General features: G+C 43.8%; 1 protein-coding gene across 1 annotated transcript in view; it reads right to left on the bottom strand.

The window, feature by feature from the left end:
• The window catches only part of ADSS2 (adenylosuccinate synthase 2), a 188,304-nt gene that overhangs the window by 75,697 nt on the left and 92,220 nt on the right, over positions 1–20,387 (bottom strand). The window contains exons 5-6 of the mRNA XM_030196473.1: positions 15,798–15,864; positions 2,226–2,333 (exon numbers count right to left, since the gene is read on the bottom strand). Of these exons, the coding sequence (XP_030052333.1) occupies positions 2,226–2,333; positions 15,798–15,864 (175 nt within the window). The remainder of the gene's footprint in view (positions 1–2,225; positions 2,334–15,797; positions 15,865–20,387) is intronic.

Below are 20,387 nucleotides of genomic sequence, written 5' to 3'. Positions count from 1 at the left end.
GCCTCAAAATGCAAAGTAGAGGATACCATAGCGATGAGATCCTGCAAGTACTCTCTATGGAACACTCGAGCCACAGTGCGGGATCCTCCCCCTGAGACAAAGGTCCCGCGTCTGGATCCAACGAAGAAGGATCTTCCCAAGAATGTTCCACTAATTCCTCTTCCTCCTCTAAAAGAGGCATTTCTTGATCTTGAGAGGAAAACAAATCAAATTGTGTGTCCCATTCCCGAAGTCTTTTGGGAGGGAGGATGGATGGAACAGTCTCCTCTGACACTCCTGCTCCTGAAGTGCCCTTCTGCATCAGAAACGCCTGATACATCTGCAAGACAAACTCAGGAGGAAAACCCCCTGCCTGAGTGCTTGCAGTCTGCAAAATAGCCCCCGATTCAGGATCAGCTAAGGAGGCCGAGCTGCGCAAAGCAGACGGCCCTCCTGCAGGAGAAATCTGAGCAGAACTTAAAATGGCCGCCGTTCGCGCCAAATTGCCAGTGCTACCCGCCGAAGCTGAGCCTGAGGCCTCTGCAGCCGGCGTCAACGACCTCGCGGGGGAAGAAGGAACCGCCGCCAAAAGGGACCCCGACGTCGCCGGAGGGAGAGGAGCAGAGGAAACTTCAAGCGCCGTGCAGAATTTACAAGCGCCTGAGGCATTAACGCCTCGACGCTGACAAACTGAGCACCTCTTCAACTTCTCCGATATTTCGGAGAAGACGCGGTTCGCGCGGATTTCCCTTTTTAATTAATTTCCGAACCGAAAACAAAGCAGCAGCCAAGAAAAAGCAAACGAAACACAAATACCGTATTGCCAGTAAAGAGGGCACAAACAAATGCTGCAAAAAGCTGAAATTGTTTTTTTTTTTTTTTTACACAGAGCTGCAACACAGCCAACAAGGCAGACCCAGACCATTCAACAGAGCTGTCTGCTCGTTCAGTCAGTGGGGAAAGTCTTTTTTTTTTTTTTTTTAAAGAAACACTGGCTGCCTCTCCCAAAGGCACAGCCCTCTCCTCAGAAAGGGAGACCCTTCCCGTTTTTTTTTTAACAATTAGAAATGATTTCTGATTCTTCAAACATTAGGGAGATGGGGAGGAATGGGGGAGGGACCCGAGAACACCCGAGTGTGACACCCCAGAGGCTGAGAAGTAAAAGAAAAAAGCCTCTAACAGTATTCCCCAGGCACAGAAGAGAAAAATAAGAGAAAACAACTAGATAGAGAGATATATACCAGAGAGACTAATAGGCTCACATCCTACCTGCTGGGAGACTGAGAAAATACTGAGGCTGGGGTCACATGACCAGGGCTCTTATTGGCTCGCTACATTAGATTGAAAGCTCCTTGGAGCAGGGACTGTCCTTTTTCTTCATCTGTACAGCGCGGCATAACCCTAGTAGCGCTCTAGAAATGTTAAGTAGTAGTAGTAGTAGAGTCAGAGTTTTTTCTCAGCCTCCACCTGCTGGCAGGCGAGCACAACCTATCAGTCCAATCCTGGGCCGGTCCGGAGGGATTATTTTATTTACATTTGTACCCCGCGCTTTCCCACTCATGGCAGGCGCAATGCGGCTTACATATACAGGTACTTTGGATGCTAAGGAAGCAGGGTAGATGTGTTAAAATAAATAAATAGAGATAGATATAGTTAAAGAAATGGAAAGATAGCACAAAGGGGTCCTTTTACTAAGGCACGCTAGAAAGTGGCTGGGGCTGTGATTAACATGCGAGTTTGCCACTTTCTAGCACGGCTGAAAAATGGCTGCAGTCTTTTTTTATTTTTTTAATGGCCTGCACGCACTAATTTCCCCATTAGTGAATGGCCATTACCGCCACCTATTTAGGAGGTGGTAAGGGCTCCGGCACTACTCCTATGCTAATAGCAGAAGGCACGACTACTCTCCGCCCCAGACACGCCTCCTGTGGAAAAAAGAATAATAATATTTTTTACCATAGGAGTAGCATGCACTGCTGCCCAAACTACCACAGGACGACTCAGAAAGTCCCGCCGTAGTGCCCTTTTACCACGCAATAGGTCCACATTAGGCCTATCGACCTTAGTAAAAGGGCCCCATAGTGAGCTAGCAAATAAAGCTCCAGCCAAAACTATTAACAGAACCTACACAAAAGCTAACTTTCGTAGGGAAAACATATCCACAGCCACTGATTTAACTGGAACACATTCCAAATCATCTAAGACAAATGCCAGAAGAGCAACATTTCAAATATCAGCACACATACCTCTCAGCAAATTCACTGAAGTCAGACACAAGGTCACACATTCTAAGGCCACTCCGTGCAGCTTTGGAAGAATACACTGGACCGATACCTTTCTTTGTGGTTCCCAAACTTAGAAATAAAAACAAAAAACACCAGCAAGTTATGTTATAGTATCCCTCATCAAGAACAACAGTTTTAGACACAAAGAGGGCAATTCTACAACTGGGTGCCTATATTTAGGTGCCCCAAGGATACACAGTACGAGTCTATTCTATAATGGCACCTAGGCACAATTGTAGAATACTAGCATAACCTGGTATCAGTGCATCTAACATTAACGCACCTGCAGTTATACCAACCATAGAGCTGGTTTAAATGTGAGCACCTAAATCCAGAACCGACACCCGTAGCTTACAGTATTCTGTATAATTGGAAGCCCCAACCATGTATACCTTCCCCCTTGCATTTACACGCACAAGGGGTGTGTAAATGTAGGTCCCAGAACTGCATTTCATACTCATCGATCAGTATATAAAAGACTATAAGGTCTCTAAATTGTCCCTTTCCATAGCTACTACAGTCCCTACTTTGCCTTTTAAATTAACTGCTCTGCCATCCCCTTCACAAAGCTACAAATCTTCCATGCACGGACCCTGCTTTCAGGCATTCTGAAGGAAAACCAATATGTTGCTTGAGAATACTGGAGCAAAAACAGGAGTAGGGGATGACACAATGATTTCCAGTGGGCGAACTCGATGTCAATTTAATCTTTATTAAGCAAGCACCATTACAGGACCCGATATGGGACCGTTTTCTAGTGGATAAGACTACCTGCCTCAGGAGCCAACAGCACTGTACATAAAAAAAATAAATAAATCATCAACAATAATAAACACAGACTGACCAAAATGTAACACCTCTAAAAAGACATTGTTAGAATCATTAAAACAATGAGGACTAATACAAGAATATAAATACAGACATCAAAATATAATTTTTTAAATAAAGAACGAAAGAAATATCTTTTGACATTTCTTTCTTTCGTTCTTTATTAAAAAATTTATATTCCACTCTACGTCAAATGTTCTAGGTGGATTACATAATCACACGCACAATAGTAAAAACTCATATATATTATACAACAATGTAAACAATACATAAATAAATATATCATACAAATCAGTCTAGGATAAAAAATATAAAGCATTAATATCAAATATATAAAAAGTTATACACTGATGTAAAAATTAGAAAAATTGTGTGAAACTATCAAACAAGTCCCGCCTATGCAATACATAAAAGGAACAGAGGGAGCTAAATATGAATGCAGAAAATTTAAATATGAAAACAGAATTTAAATCATAACCATTACATAAAAAAAGTAAAAGACAATTCTAATACTGGAGAAATTATATTAATACATTACTCATGATAAATATTCATATATTGTATAGGCAGGATTTGTTTTATATGTTTAAATGTTTCCACAAAATTTTTCTAATTACTGTTTGATATTGTTTTATTTACATCAGTGTGTAACATTTTATATATTTGATTTTAATGTTTTATATTTATATCCATTATATATATTTTCTAATCCTAAATAGATTTATAGGATATTTTATACATTTACATCTTTTGACATCTATATTTACATTCTTATATTAGTCATATTGTTTTATTGATTTTAACAGTCTTTCTAGTGGTGTTACATTTTGGTCATTTTATGTTTATGTTTATTATTTATTTTATGTACAGTGCTGTTGACTCCTGAGGCAGGCAGTCTTATCCACCGAAACATGGTCCCATGTTGGGTCCTGTATTGGTGCTTGCTGACATCACGTTCGCCCGCTGGAAGTTAACTGTGTCATTCCCTGCTCCTGCTTTTGTGACACGTCATAGGGATCCCTTTCCTGTCTTTTGTTGTGTATCTGCTTCAGAATACTGTACATCCTCACATATTTTTTGTATTCTGCCTCAGGCAACTATACATTTTATATTTACTAAAAATGTTTCAAATACAAAAGGTAACACAATTAACATCACATAGAAAAACTGCCAATACAGGCAATTCTAAAAAGAGAAAATGGAAAAACAGAACACAAGTCAGTAAGGGCCCTGTTTACTATGCTGCGCTAGAGGCACGCTAGCTTTTTTAGTGCGTGCTAAGCATTAGTGTGCGTTAACCATGTAGTTGCCCATAATATTCCCATGGGCGCCTAGATTGTTAGCGCATGCTAAAAACGCTAGCGCAGCTTAGTAAACAGGGCCCAATATAGATTTTTTTTTTTAAACAACAACAAATGTCAGAGGTAAAACAAACTAAAATAGTTAAATTGTGGAATTTATAAATGATTAAATTAAATGGGTCAGATATTAGGCCTGTGCAGTAGAGCACTAAATTAAGCATTGGCTTCAGTGCTTAACATTATTTAGCATTTCTATCCGTATAAGCTGTGATGCTGAATATACATATTGAGTGACGACCATGCCAGCAATATCCATTTAGTGGTTGAATCACTGTTAAACAGATAAATTCTAGCACTGCTTCTACTCCTCCCCTATCTAAGCCCATAATTGTATAGATATTAATCTGTTTAGTGATTTAAATAGTCCAATATTACCAATACAATTTTTGAAAATCTCTGGAGAGAGGAATCATATGCTTGCCACCTGTTGGTGAATGTAAAACGCCTGCTGAATATCGGCCTGAATGAATACAATTTGCTCCAAATAACTGTTAATGCTTCTTCTGAATACCACCGTACTCCCTGCCTTCTAACTGCTAGCACAGAACTTGGTTATCAAAATGCTAACGGACAAGGGCGGAGTGACTGTATAGTCTTGTGAACCCAAAACTATACAGGAAAATGGATTTTCTTCATATTATGTTTCCTATACAAACTATACAGCACTAAAAGATTACTGTAATACCCAAAGGGGCACATTTCAACAAAACTATTGCACTGAACAGCTGCTGTAAGTAATCTAGGCCTCAAACTATAGTTGGGGGGTCACAGACTAAAGAAACAGAACCAAATTTAGAAATCAGACAGAAGGTAGGGCAAACCGAGCACTTGAATAATTTCCAAGACAGTGCTCCTTTTCCCAAAGGCTTTCATTTACAGCAGTTTCTAGAAGATAGAATATGTGCAAAAAGTTTAAATTTACCCCTAGGGGCATTTTGTTTTGAGGAATTTTTGTATGTTTTCTTTTAAATTTATTTTTACTGATTTTCCAACATCAAAAAATACACTGCAGAACCACTTTAGATTGATCATACAGCACACTACATACCTTACATCAGGAATTATCCTCCAAGTCCAAAGGTCTGCACAAAACCCACCAAAGAGTAAAATAAAATAAAGAAGAAATAAAATAAAAGTAAAAAGAAAGCTAACCCCATCCAATGCCCACTTCAATCTATGCAGTATGGCAGGGGTAGGCAACTCCAGTCCTCGAGAGCCGCAGGCAGGTCAGGTTTTCAGGATATCCACAATGAATATGCACGAGATAGATTTGCATACCATGGAGGCAGTGCTTGCAAATCTATCTCCTGCATATTCATTGTGGATATCCTGAAAACCTGACCTGCCTGCGGCTCTCGAGGACCGGAGTTGCCTATCCCTGCAGTATGGAAATTCTTTCAACTAGGCTGCAGAGTTTAAGATTATATCATAGTATATGCTGAGGTTAACCAAGATACAGTTATCGGAGTACCACAAACCACCAAGATACCCCAAAAAAGACCTCTATATCAGACTATCTGAGAAGTTCACTCCAGCAGGTCTCGAGGATTAATCTCATACCATTTAAGAAAGGGTGCCCAGGTTCTCCGATAGTAGGCATCCCACAAGGCACCACACAACTGTTTCGGAGTAGGAAGAGCCAGTGATTTCCAACACTTGGCCACCTCCCTCCTAAGGACTGCAATGCAGGGGAGAAGAACCTTCACCACATCCGGGGCTATGGATACAGGAACTACTTGTAATAGAAACAGGGCAGGGTCTGCCACATTGAAGCAGAGAGCATGGTGGAAAAGACCCTTGCCTATTCAGTCCAAAAGGATTTAATACAAGGACATTCCCATCAGACATGAAAATAAGTTCCCACTTCCCCACATCCCCTCCAGCAGTCCCTCGAGCAGGTGGAAACACATTGAGCTACAGTCACAGGTGCTCTATACCATCTGCACAAGAACTTGGCACCATTTTCCTGCAAATTTGCTGAGATAGTTTCCCACTCCTGCGGAGAGAAAAAATGCTCCAAGTCAGCCTCCCAACTGCGCACATAAGAGGGGATCCGCTGAATGTGAGTAAGGTAGGGAGTCATATATAACGGAGATCATTTTAGATTGGCGAAGGCCCTTCCCAAGGAGCTCCTCAAAATGGGTGGGAGGATCCTGAAAACCCTCTCTATAAGGTGCACTGTAAAGCATATGCCTAAATTGCAGATGCATAAAAACATCTTTAGTATCTATGTAGAACATTTGCCGCAGTTCTGCAAAGGAGCCCCCTTCCTGCAAAATCTGGCCTATTACCACCAAACCTTTCTGTTCCCAGAGACGAAATGTATGTGGGGGTCAGCCATCTATGAGTGGGGCCAAGACGGAGAGTGGTGCACAGCGTGACAGCCAGAGTCCCTTAAACAGCACGCGAGTTCCCCGCTCCCACAGCAAGAAAGAACCCTGGATTATAGGATTCAAGATACGCCTTCTACTAGTCACTTCATGAGGCGTCCAAAAAAGCTGTAGAAGGTTCTGTATGGATTCCATCAATTCTCCCTCTATGCGTACCCAGGGCATCCCTGGCTTCTGCCCCCAAGCCAATATAGCGCGCAACTGTGCCACCCAGTAATAACACTGCAGATCAAAGACCCCCAACCCTCCCAGCTGTCTGCATCTCATCAAGACCCATTTAGCCACCCTTGGAGGCCGTTTCTTCCAAATATACTGGAACAGCTTAAGTTGCAGAGTCCCCAATACTTGTAATGGTACAAGGATGGGAAGAGTCCGGCACAAGTACAAAAACCTCGGCAATAACACCATCTTACACAGTGCCACTCTTCCCAGCCATGTACGGGTAAGACCATGCCAATGATCCAAGGCCTGGGAAAGCTCCTGGAGTACCCCTCGATAAAGCGAAGATACTTACCTGTAGCAGGTATCCTCCGAGGAGAGCAGACTGATTATTCTCACATGTGTGTCAATGTCTGCGTCGGCCCGGGAATCAGCATTTTGCAAAAGCAAAAAAACAAAAAGGTTTTGCCAGAGTCTTCTGGCGTGTGGACTAACTTCTCGCCCGCTGCGTGAGCGAGTACCTCAGTTAAATTAAATAGCATAACAATAACAACTCCAATAAGGGAGGAGGGAGGGATTGTGCTGTCCTCGGATAATATCTGCTACAGGTAAGTATCTTCGCTTTCTCCGAGGACAAGCAGGCTGCTTATTCTCACACTAGTAAAAAAGCCCCGTTTCTGATGCAAATGAAACGGGGGGGGGAGGGGGGGGGGCTAGCAAGGTTTTCTTCAGAGTGTGCATGTGGGAGTGTGTGTCCCTGCCCTCTGCCCTCTCTCCCTCCCCCTCCCCCCTTGGAGTCCAGTCCTTCAGTGTTAAGTTTCCTGCTGTTCTGTGTTACAGAGAGAGTGAGGGCATCTCTCTCCCCTCCCCCTCTGAGTCCTTCACTGTTACAGAGAGAGGGATTTCGTGCTGTGCTGTTTTCCTTCACTCATGGGGAAACCGGATATCTCTGGCGCTTCACACTTCCGGCTGGAGGCTTCAGAACGTTGGTCTTGCCTTTTATATATATAGATGTGGGGTATCCCTAGCATTCAAGCTCACTCAAAACAATGAACATTGTTCAATTGGGCCTCGAAACGGCGAGGACATAACATAGATTAACCTGAACCTATATACAACTAGCTGAGAGTGTAGCCTGGAACAGATTAAAAACAGGCCTTGGGGGGGGGAGTTGGATTATAAACCCCAAACACATTTTGCAGCACTAACTGCCCAAACCGACTGTTGTGTCAGATATCCTGCTGAAGGTAGTAGTGAGATGCGAATGTGTGGACTGATGACCACATTGCAGCCTTCCAAATCTCTTCATTATGAGCCGTGACTCAGGAGACACCCTCTGAAAAACCCAAGGAAGCGAATTCTAGACTCTCAACATCCAGGCTGTGAGAGCCAGAGACTGGAGGTTGGGATGTAGAAGTGACCCCTCTTTCTGTGTGATGAGGGTCGGGAAACACTCCAATCTCCATGGTTCTTCGGAGGCCAGTTCCAGAAGAGGTAACCAAATCTGATGCAGCTAGTAGGGGCGCAATCAGAATCATGGTCTTGCTAGAGTTTCAACAAAAATTTTTCCCACTAGAGTTATGGGAGGATACGCATACAGAAGGCCTGCCCCCAATGAAGAAGGAAGGCATTTGATGCTAGTCTGTCGTGGGCCTGATGCCTGGAACAGAACTGAGGGACCTTGTCGTTAAGTTGAATGGCAAAGAGATCCACCGAGGGGGTGCCCCATGTTTAGAAGATCTTGCAGGCTATGCCCATATTTAGAGATCACTCGCGAGGTTGCATTATCCTGCTCAGTTTGTCGGCCAGGCCGTTGTTTACGCCCACCAGATAAGTGGCTTGGAAAAACATGCCGTGACGACGTGCCCAAAGCCACATCTGGACGGCTTCCTAACACAGAGGGCAAGATCTGATGCCCCTCTGCTTGTTGGTTTAATACATTGCAACCTGATTGTCTGTTTGAATTAGAATAAATTGATGAGACAGCTGATCTCTGAAAGCCTTTAGAGCGTTCTAGATCACTCAGAGCTCCAGGAGATTGATCTGAAGATTTGGGACCAAGTTCCTTGGTGTGAAGCTCATCTGAGCTCCTCACCCTAGGAGAGATGCATCCTTTGTCAGCACTTTTCATGGCTGAGGAATTTGGAATGGTAATCCCAAGGTCAGATTGGATTGAATCGTCCACCACTGAAGAGCGTGTACAAGCTACGGGGACACTTGGATGACATCTTCCAGACTTCCCCGTGGCTTGAAACCACTGAGAAGTCAGGGTCCATTGAGCAGATCTCATGTGAAGACGTACCATGGGTGTATCATACACTTTGGAAGCCATGTGGCTCAACAATCTCAACATCTGCCGAGCTGTGACCAGCTGCGATGTCCGAACCTTGGACACAAGGGAGAGAAGGTTGTCTGCACGCATCTCTGGGAGGTAGACTCGGACAGTCTTTGTACCGAGCAGGGCTCCTATTGTAGAAATATGCTGTCACTTGTTCTCAGTGAAATACAGGCCAATGGCTCAGGCTAAGAGCTAGGCCTCTATAAATCAAAGATCATCTCTGACACAGATACATTTCACTGCAGCAAAAGCTGAAGTGAGTTCTTAGAGAGCTGACGGGGGGGGGGGGGGGGGGGGGAATCTGCTCTATCAACAATGGTGGGACTGGCACCTGCAAGAAGTCATGAGCAAAGATGTTTTGGCTAGTGGAAGATAGCAGTAGGTCAGGTGCAAGTAGGATGAGAACATCCAAAGGGGGGCTGGAGGAAGGCTTGGGAACATGTGAAGTCATTCTTATCAACTGATAAGGGCCAGAGTTCTGGTGAGAAAGTTAGGGTCCACTGGGATGAACAGAGCCAGAAGGGTATAAAAAGGGCAGTCTGAAGGGTATCAGGGCAGAAGGCTGGAGAGAGAGGACAGACTGCACCTGCCATGTGTCGTGAAGCTCTGTTTCACCATGTTCCAGATATGAATGCCCACTTGCCTGTACTGCCTTTGGGTAAGATACTGATGCTAATAAACCATATTATTATATCTGCTGACTACTGGGTGTCTTTCTGATTATGAAGCTTATTAGTGCGCATACGGTGTAAAACAATCTGAACAGATACTAGGTCAGAATAATTAATCATCTAAAGGGAACATGCCATTCTATTCAGGGTAGAAGAAATCCTATTGCTTCCCCTGACCAAACCGTTAATACTACGGCCCTATAGCTTCCGCAGCCCCTATTATATACACTATGAATTATAATTATTGAGTAGGTTAGAGATGGGACTTTGGATAGTTTACAACGAACCCTAGTAGCTCCAGGACCCAAATGTCATCCTCATGGACTCCAGAGCACCTTCCATCGAGGTGCTCTTCACCAGCCAGTCGTCGAGCTAAGGGAACACATGAAGTCCCAGTCTGCATAGCGATGCTGCGACTACCTATAGACATTTTGTAAAAACCCTGGGAGCTGATGCGAGGCCAAAAGGCAATAACGCGGTAGTGAAAGTGATGTGTACCCAGCCAAAATCGAAGATAGTTCTTGTGGGCTAGAAATATCAGGATGTGAGTGTATGCATCCTTTAAGTCCAGAAAGCATAGCCAATCATTTTCCTGAATCATAGGAAGCAGGGTACCCAGGGAAACCATCCTGAACTTTTCTCATACTAGGAATTTGTCCAGGCCCCTGTCTTTTTCTGCACAAGGAAGTACCTGGAATAGAATCCCTGCCCTTCCTCCCCTGGTGGAATGGGTTCGACTGCATGGGCCTTTAGAAGGGTGGCGAGTTCCTCTGCAAGTACCTGCCTGTGCTAAGAGCTGAAAGAATGAGCTCTTGGTGGGCAATTTGGAGGTCTGGAAAGCAAATTGAGGGTGTATCCAAGACAGACTATTTGAAGAACCCACTGGTCAGAGGTTATGAGAGGCCACCTTTGGTGAAAAGGCTTTAACCCCCCCCCCCCCCCCCCCCCCCCCCCCCACAGGTCATCTGGAACGGACACTTTTATAGCAGCTATGCTGTGCTGGAGCCAGTCAAAAACTCGTCCCTTGCTTTTGCTGGGGAACAGCAGGGGCCTTGGGTGCACGCTGTTGACGAGAACGAGCACGCTGAGGCTGAGCTTGAGCACGCTGAGGCTGAGCAGGCTGCCGAGCCACAGCGGTGTATCTATGCCTAGAATAGGAATAGGCAGCACTCTGCGACTTACCTAAAAATCTCCTGGATGAGGAGGTAGCTGCAGAAGACGTCCAGAGGGACAGAGAAGACACAGCCTCAGTGTGCTTCTTGATCTGGTCAGTGACCTCTTCGACCTTCTCTCCGAAAAGATTATCCCCCTGGCAAGGGGCATCTGCCATCCTGTGCTGGACCGAATGGTCCAGGTGAGAAACACGCAGCCACGCGAGTATGCACATTACTATACCCTGAGCAGAGATTCTGGATGCCACGCCAAAAGTGTCATGTCCCTGGCCAAGAACTTACGACACGCCTTCTACTGCTTGACCAACTGGCAAAACGGCTCGACCTGCTCCAGAGGGAGCATATTGACCAAGTCTGACAGGTGCCTCTCCAAGTTCCGCAAGTAAACATTCATGAAGAGCTGGTAAGATTGAATACGGGTGATGAGCATAGCAGCCTGATACATCTTTCTCCCAAAACAGTCCAGGGTTCTAGCTTCTCTGCCTAGGGGAACCAAGGCATAATCCATACTACTCCTGGCTTTTTTGAGAGCGGCATCCACTACCATGGAGTTGTGGGGTAACTGAGACCTTCTCCAACCCAGGTTCCCCGTGGATCCGATATTTGGTATCAATCTTCTTAGGCACCACAGAGTCAGACAGAGGAGATACCCAGTTCCTGACAGGACTTCCTTGAGTACCTCATGGAGAGAAGCCGTCACTGCCTCCTTAGGTGGAGAGGTGTAGTCCAGGCTCTCAAGCATCTTGGCCCTGGGCTCAACCTCCACTTCTAAGGGGAATGGAATGGCTGAAGGGGAAGGTGAAAGAGAGGCTCTCTGGTGGAGACAGTCTCATCTCAGGTGGAGAGGACGGCTCAGAAGGGATCCCATAGGATGCACTAAAGAAGTACCTGGGATCCTCCTCTGATTCCCATGAGCACTCCTCATCGCTATAAGACAGCACTTCCCTCATGGGACCGGGCCCACCTCAACATCAAGGACCCATGCCCTCGAGAAAAGTGTCGAGAAGCCAGCTCCTGCCTCGACTGCGGCAAAGCTTCCTCCACAGCTCGAAACCTTGGGGTCATCTTTGACTCTTCTCTCTCCTTCTCTGCTCATATCCAGCAGATTGCCAAGACCTGTCGTTTCTTTCTTTACAACATCCGTAAATCCGCCCCTTTCTTTCCGAGCACTCTACCAAAACCCTCATCCACACCCTTGTCACCTCTCGTTTAGACTACTGCAATCTGCTTCTTGCTGGCCTCCCACTTAGTCACCTCTCCCCTCTCCAGTCGGTTCAAAACTCTGCTGCCCGTCTCGTTTTCCGCCAGGGTCGCTTTACTCATACTACCCCCTCTCCTCAAGACCCTTCACTGGCTCCCTATCCGTTTTCGCATCCTGTTCAAACGTCTTCTACTAACCTATAAATGTACTCACTCTGCTGCTCCCCAGTATCTCTCCACACTCGTCCTTCCCTACACCCCTTCCCGTGCACTCCGCTCCATGGATAAATCCTTATCTGTTCCCTTCTCCACTACTGCCAACTCCAGACTTCGCGCCTTCTGTCTCGCTGCACCCTACGCCTGGAATAAACTTCCTGAGCCCCTATGTCTTGCCCCATCCTTGGCCACCTTTAAATATAGACTGAAAGTCCACCTCTTTAACATTGCTTTTGACTCGTAACCACTTGTAACCACTCGCCTCCACCTACCCTCCTCTCTTCCTTCCCGTTCACATTAATTGATTTGATTTGCTTACTTTATTTATTTTTTGTCTATTAGATTGTAAGCTCTTTGAGCAGGGACTGTCTTTCTTCTATGTTTGTGCAGCGCTGCGTATGCCTTGTAGCGCTATAGAAATGCTAAATAGTAGTAGTAGTAGTAGTAGTAGTAGTAGAATCGCATGGATCTTGGCTGCTGGGAGAAGTAGACATCGGCACCTCTTGAATGGAGGGGGAGCGATCCTCCCGGCATCAACGCTTTTTGGGTGCCAAGTCCCTCGGTGTCCCAGAGCTCCTGGCACCGTGTGTCGAAGGAGATCGGTGAAGGTGCTTCTTGGCCTTCGCCCAATGAACTTCACCCACAATCCTTGGTGTCAACGATGGATGGACCTGGGAGACCTGCACAGCAGGAGGCCTCGAGGCAGGTGAAGACTCACTCGATGCCTCACGGCTCCCAGTGTCTCGGGGTCTCACAGTAGCCACCCCTACCTTGACTCCCGATGCCAGTGCCTCCCTCGATGACACAGCTCCAAAAAGTTTTTTGCATTGAGCTTCTTGGGAAATTTGAGTCCTTTTCTTTATATTTAGACAAAGGACACAATTTGCCAGACTATGGTCGGGCCCACTGGGAGTCTTCAATGACATGCAAGGGAAAATGGCTATGGCAAAAATCAAAAGTCAAGAAGAGAGCCTTCCCAGCAGGTCTAAAAGCAGCCCATGCCAAAAAAGAAAGGAAACTTAAATGTGGGCCAAAGCTAAAGACTATAAGGGAAATTGTTTTTTTTTTGTTTGTTTTTTAACAACGAAATAAAAGGGGAAATAAAGAGTGCGGGAACAAAAAATACCACCAAAAGGCACGACAAAAGTTCTTTCCTGAGCGTGTGAGAAACGACAAGAAATACCACTTCTCACATGGATAAAAAAAGAACTGAGAGGCTCGGTCGCACTGTGGATGGGAAGGCATTTCCGGCATGCACGTTGGAGTGCTGCTCGCTCTAGAAAGCTCTTAGTCTTGAAGAAAGACTAAGGAGGCTAGGGCTTTTCAGCTTGGAGAAGAGATGGCTGATGGGAGCCATGATAGAGGTATATAAAATAATAAGTGGAGTGGAACAGGTGAATGTGAAGCGTCTGTTCATGCTTTCCAAAAATACTAGGACTAGGGGGCATGCGATGAAACTACAGTGTAGTAAATTTTAAAAAAATAGGAGAAAAAGTTTCTTCACCCAACGCGTAATTAAACTCTGGAATTCGTTGCCGGAGAACGTGGTGAAGGCGGTTAGCTTGGCAGAGTTTAAAAAGGGGTTAGACGGTTTCCTAAAGGACAAGTCCATAAACCGCTACTAAATGGGAAAAATCCACAATTCCAGGAATAACATGTATAGAATGTTTGTACGTTTGGGAAGCTTGCCAGGTGCCCTTGACCTGGATTGGCCGCTGTCGTGGACAGGATGCTGGGCTCGATGGACCCATGATCTTTTCCCAGTGTGGCATTACTTATGTACTTATGCCGACGGGGGATCGTCTTCCTACTTGTGAGAATGTAAGCCTGCATGTCCTTGGAGAATTGGCATTTACATGATTAAGTGATAGGTGCTATTCTATAAAAGCATGCACCGAATTCACTTAGCACATAACTGCAAGGGAGAAATAAATGAGGGCAAAGTAATATTCTAGGGCTACTCTAGGGTAGTGCTTCTCAATCTAGTCCTCGGGGCACACCCAACCAGTCAGGTTTTTAGGATATCCACAATTAATATGCAAGAGATAATTTTGCATACCAAGAAGGCCACTGCATGCAAATCTCTCATGAATATTAATTGTGGATATCTTGAAAACCTGACTGGCTGGGCGTGCTCTGAGGACTGGATTGAGAAGCATTGCTCTAGGGTATGGATCTCCTTTAGATATTACGTTAACCTAAAGCGAGCACCTCTCAATTGAAACATCAACAAGAGTTTTAGTAGTGATTCTTGATACATTATCTTTGGATCATCAAGTAAAACAGTTTAACTAAAAGGGCTTTCTTTAGGTGAAGACAATTACGTTCCATTAGATCAATGTTCAAATACAATATTTGAGGTCTTTAGTTCAAGCCATTATGTTACCTTAACTTGACTATTATAATTTGCTTTATATGCAACCATCTGTTGGAATGAAGCATAAAATTTCTCCTTTATAGAAATCTGTGTGCCGGCTCCAATCACATAATGGCTGCCACGATATCCAGCAGCAATCTCTAAAGACTGCTACTGGACATCATAGCAACAATTTTGAATGAGGAAAGGCAGGAGCGAGTGAGGATTGCTCCTGCCCTGACTCTTCACTAGACCACCAAGGGGAAATGGTAGGTCCGGAGGAAGGGGCAGCGACGGAGGGACACCATGGGGGGGAGGAGGGAAGGAAGGTCAGACACGAGGGAGGGAAGAAGGAGAGGAATGCTTGATATAAACCCTAGGATTACATTCAAATTAACATTTTTCCCCTAAAAGTGGAGAGGGGGGGGGGGGGGATTTTATCTTGGCTTATAATTGGATGAGTTTATATTCGAGTATATACAGTAATTTCCTTATTGGCATGTTTTAAGGCTCACAGAATATGCTGGAAGTCCTTAAGTTGTAGGCTCACAGAAAACTCAAGACAAAAAATGAAGAGACATTTTCTTTTCACTGAGGCAATAGCATTAAGAGTCACCACAGTCACTGAGAAACCAGGAGCTTAGCTCTTCTCATCTAAATCCTGAAAAGAAATCCAGAACTAAACTTCAGGGTCAGTTAAATCAAAATACTGTTATTATCCATTTCAGAAAAGGTGGCATACAGGCTATAGTTTTCTTTCTCTCAAATGAAAATGAAATACTCTATATTTCAAATCTTTTTAGCCTGATGTGTGGTATTTTCATCCAAAACAAATCACATACTTCTTTCCAGCTTGCTCTTGTCTTTGCTGCTCCTGCACACCATCTGCCGCTTGATGGAAGTCAAAAACTAAAAATGGGAAGAAAAAGCAAACAAAACATTTTTTTTTCCCAGACAAACGTAAATCCAACTGAGTTCAAATTATTACACTTCATTAACAAAAAAGAAAAAGAAAGATCTGATGCTTCTTGGAATTTCTAATCACTTGTGACACTTTCTGATAAACTGCAAGAGTCATCAGAACATGCCATCTGTCAGGTGGAATGGAGAGAATTCAGATGTCATCAGTATTCATTCAGCTAGACAGCCCCGTTCTTGAGTCCCAAATTGAAACACTGCACACTGTATTCCTCTGCAGTTAAAAAGCAAAATATGGCAGGGTGCCTGCATCCAGTTTTATTTTTATGTGAAATAGATTCTTGTTATGGGAACTGAACAGAAGACACGTGAAAATCACCTTTTACTCTTTTCAAAATGCAGTTTATAAGAATTAGATGACTACAGTTACCACAGAAATGGCTGTTCTCTTGATTTAGTACCATTAACATTTGTTTAAGGAGATGAGGTGAACTCATAGTGGCAGTGAAATTTACAATGTTGTTGGAAGGCTAAAAATTACTCTACACTAGATCCACCCACAACTAACACTTTAAAAAAAAAAAAAAAAACCTTACAGACAAAAATTTACCTAACAAATTTAGTGAATAAAAATAATCACATTATATGTTTCATTTCAAAGAGTCCATAGAACAACTGGATGAGTCCCTGCTCAGACAGCATAGCATACTACTACCTCAATTATGATGCACAAACCTCATTATGCTTTTCTCAGTATGCCCAGTTGGTCCCCTGGTTAAAGAGAAATTTTCTGGGCATGCTTCCACCTATTGGTGTTCATCTTTTTCAAGCAAGAAATTTAAAGACACGGCTAATCTGCCAAACCTATCCTGATACTTAGCTCCATTTGCCATGAGACAGGGCTGCTTGGATGTCAGTGCTGTCACCTGTTTCCCTCCCTTTCACGTCTCTGTCTCCTACTCAGTTTATTCTTGGATGGTTTTTGTTGTACAATGCATTCCCCACCCATTGCAATTGGAGAGCAAGTCTATAAAGGGGCATATATCTTTAGGTGCCAAATGTGGCACACCTATGTAGAATCTATTCTATAAAGGAAAGTCAGCGCTTTGCTATCCTTTATAGAAAACTAGTTGAACAAGTCAAATTCACACCTATATTCAACATGCAACCACACACTTACACTAGCTAGGACGCTGGTATAAATCTACACATTTTATTTTTAGCAATTTAGTTTACATGTGGGGTGATCTGATCCAACAGTTTGCATAGGAAAAGTTCTCTAGCTTGTTGACAACTTTTTAAAACGTTACCCCACAAACACATGCATGTCTTCCCACCTGCCGCAGTCACAGGAAACTTATCCAGTCAAATTTTTAAGCTGATAGATTTCAATTCCAATAGTGGAGGGAGGAAGGGTATGGAAGGTTATTTATCCTGCTGTCCTTAGGAGAGCACCTGCTATAGGTAAGTTTGCTTTCTCCAAGGACAAGCAGGATATAATAACCTTACATGTCGGACTCCCTAGCTACAAACTGCCTTCAACAAAAAAGGGAATATGCAATAGACCCTGCAACAGGCAAGGGTTAATAAACGATGATAACAAGAACTTACATTTTCTTTTACTTTCTTTTTCTCAGAAGGCAGCATGGAACAGAAAATAAAATGGATGTAGGGAGGTGGAGTTTGATTCTAAACCCCAAATAGATTCTGAAGGTCAGCGTGGCCAAACCGACTGTAATGGGATGTCAATGTGTAGACAAATTTCTTCTATGCTGTCATCACTCTGTCATTATGAGCTGTGACATGATCTTCCAGAAACAGCCCAGCTGGGTGGACATTCTATGGGCTTTAGTCCACTCCAAATAGAAAGCCAAGGCTCTCTTGGAGTCCAAATTATGCAATGCACATTCACCTTTATGGGCATCAGATCTTGGATAAAAATGTTGGTAGAACAATTAATTAGTTAAGGAGAAACTAGATCGTACCTGATGATTTTCCATTAGTCCTTCCCACTATTCCAGAACCTGTGGTATAGCTGTGTCCATCAACCAGCAGCAGGCAGGAGATAGAGAACTGAGCTGAGACACCTCTCTTTTGGCATCCAGTCCAGCTCCTTACTATTTACATAGATAAGCAGTAAGAACAAACTCAGAATAAACAAAACAAATTTAAACAACTTGATAATCTAACACTAACCAGATGAACAAACGTATGGAACTTTCCAATCTCTGGACAACTTGTAGAGAACAAGAGATATGCAGGAAGTACCATCCAAGGTGACAGTTATTTGACCCATTACTTTGCAACAACTAAACATCTCAGAAACCTCGGTTGGGCCTCTGGAATAGTGGGAAGGACTAATGGAAAGAAAATTATCAGGTAAGACCAAATTTCTCATTCCATGACGTAGCTTCTCACTATTCCAGAATCTGTGGGATGTTTAAAGGCAATCCCTAGAGTGGGTGGGATCCTGGTGTTGTTGCTGGCTTCAAGTGCATCGCAACGTGCACCCTGTAGTGCTTAGCAAAGGTATGCAACATTGACCATGTCGCCACCCCACAAATATCTGCTGGAGACAGTAAGGTAGTCTCCCCATCCAGGATGTTACTATATGCCTCGTAGAATGAGCCTGCTTCCTTGCAAGCAAATAAGCTGACTTCATAGTCTCCCTTCAGGGTACCCCGACATAATAGCCTGGACAAAACAGCTTTGTAACAAAATAGCCCTTGACAAAATAGACCCTGTAACAAAATAGCCCATAGCCCTTCACAAAATAAGAAGTATAGTAAAAACTCTGTCTCCCTTCCTCTGGCGGTCTAGCATCTCTTCTCCCCTCTATCCCCCACTGCCTCATCTGAGCTCTCTCTTCCTTCAACCCCCCTCTCCAGTGCAGCATCTTTCTCTCCCCACCCCATCTTCTGTTATTTCTGTCCTACTACCCCTTTCCCTGCATTCTGGCAACTCTCTCCCTTCCTCCCCTTCCCATGATCTGGAAATACATCTCTTACCCTTGCGTCCCACCCACTCCCCATTGGAAGATTGATGGGGGGGAGGGCGAGAGAGATAGACTACGCAGGGCAGGAAGGAACAGGGAGACATTCCGGACAGTGAGCATTGAAACTAAGGTGGCAAAGGGGAGACATATTCTGGCTCAAAGCAGCAGCAGGACTCAGAAAGTTACACAGTTGCAACAGCAGGAGAAGAACAGATAAAATACTCGGGGGTGGGCCCTTTTATTTAATTATTTGTTTATTAGGATTTATTTACCACCTTTTTGAAGGAATTCACTCAAGGCGGTGTACAGTAAGAATAGATCAAACACGAGCAATAGGAAATTACAGCAGTAAAAATATTCAACTAACAATAAAGTATGGCATGGTATACTATTTGCAATGTCTATTTACTTGTTGCATTTGTATCCCACATTTTCCCACCTATTTGCAGGCTCAATGTGGCTTACATTACGCCGTAATGGCGATCACCATTTCCGGACTAAGAAATACAAAGTAGTATTGCATTAAAGTTCATAATGATAGGGTAAATTATAGAGTAAGTTACACAATCAAATATAGAAAGTTAATTTCCGGCATGAGAAATAAAGTGGTAATGCGTGACACATAACACGTAACGTTCATTAGTGACAATATAAATGAAGCAGTCAGGTGTAGAGAGTTCGGTTTTGTATAGTTTTGGTAGAGTTTCGTTGTCTAGTATTTAGGATGGATCATTGTGGTATGCCTTTTTGAACAGGTTGGTTTTCAGTAATTTTCGGAAGATTGTTAGGTCGTGCATTGTTTTTATGACATTTGATAGTGCGTTCCATAGTTGCACGCTTATGTAGGAGAAGCTGGATGCATATGTTGATTTATATTTAAGTCCTTTGCAGCTGGGATAGTGGCGATTCAAGAATGTGCGTGCTGACCTTTTTGTGTTCCTGGTCGATAGGTCTATGAGTTCTGACATATAGACCGGGGCCTCATCGTGAACAATTTTATGGACCAGGGTGCAAACTTTGAATGCAATTCGTTCTTTTAGTGGGAGCCAGTGTAGTTTTTCTCTTAGGGGTTTGGCGCTTTCGTATTTCGTTTTTCCAAATATGAGTCTGGCTGCTGTGTTTTGGGCAGTTTGGAGTTTCTTAATGATTTGTTCTTTACATCCAGTATAGATGGCATTGCAGTAATCTAGGTGGCTTAGCACCATTGATTGTACCAGGCTGCGGAAAATTTCACTTGGGAAGAAAGGTCGTACTCTTTTGAGTTTCCACATTGAGTGGAACATTTTCTTTGTTGTATTTTTCGCATGGCTTTCTAGTGTGAGACTTCGGTCAATTGTGATTCTGAGAATTGGATAGCAATTTGGCTAGAGGTATCATCATTAGGTTAAAAAGGGTTGGTGAGAGCGGTGATCCTTGGGGTTCTCCCCATTCTGATTTCCATGGTGATGATGTATTTGAATTTGATATAACTTGATATGTTCTTGCAGTTAGGAAACCATTGATCCATGTAAGTACATTT

The sequence above is a fragment of the Microcaecilia unicolor genome, chromosome 3 (genome assembly GCF_901765095.1).
Source record: "Microcaecilia unicolor chromosome 3, aMicUni1.1, whole genome shotgun sequence".
Classification (NCBI taxonomy): Eukaryota; Metazoa; Chordata; class Amphibia; order Gymnophiona; family Siphonopidae; genus Microcaecilia; species Microcaecilia unicolor.
This window is presented reverse-complemented; position numbering and strand designations above follow the sequence as displayed.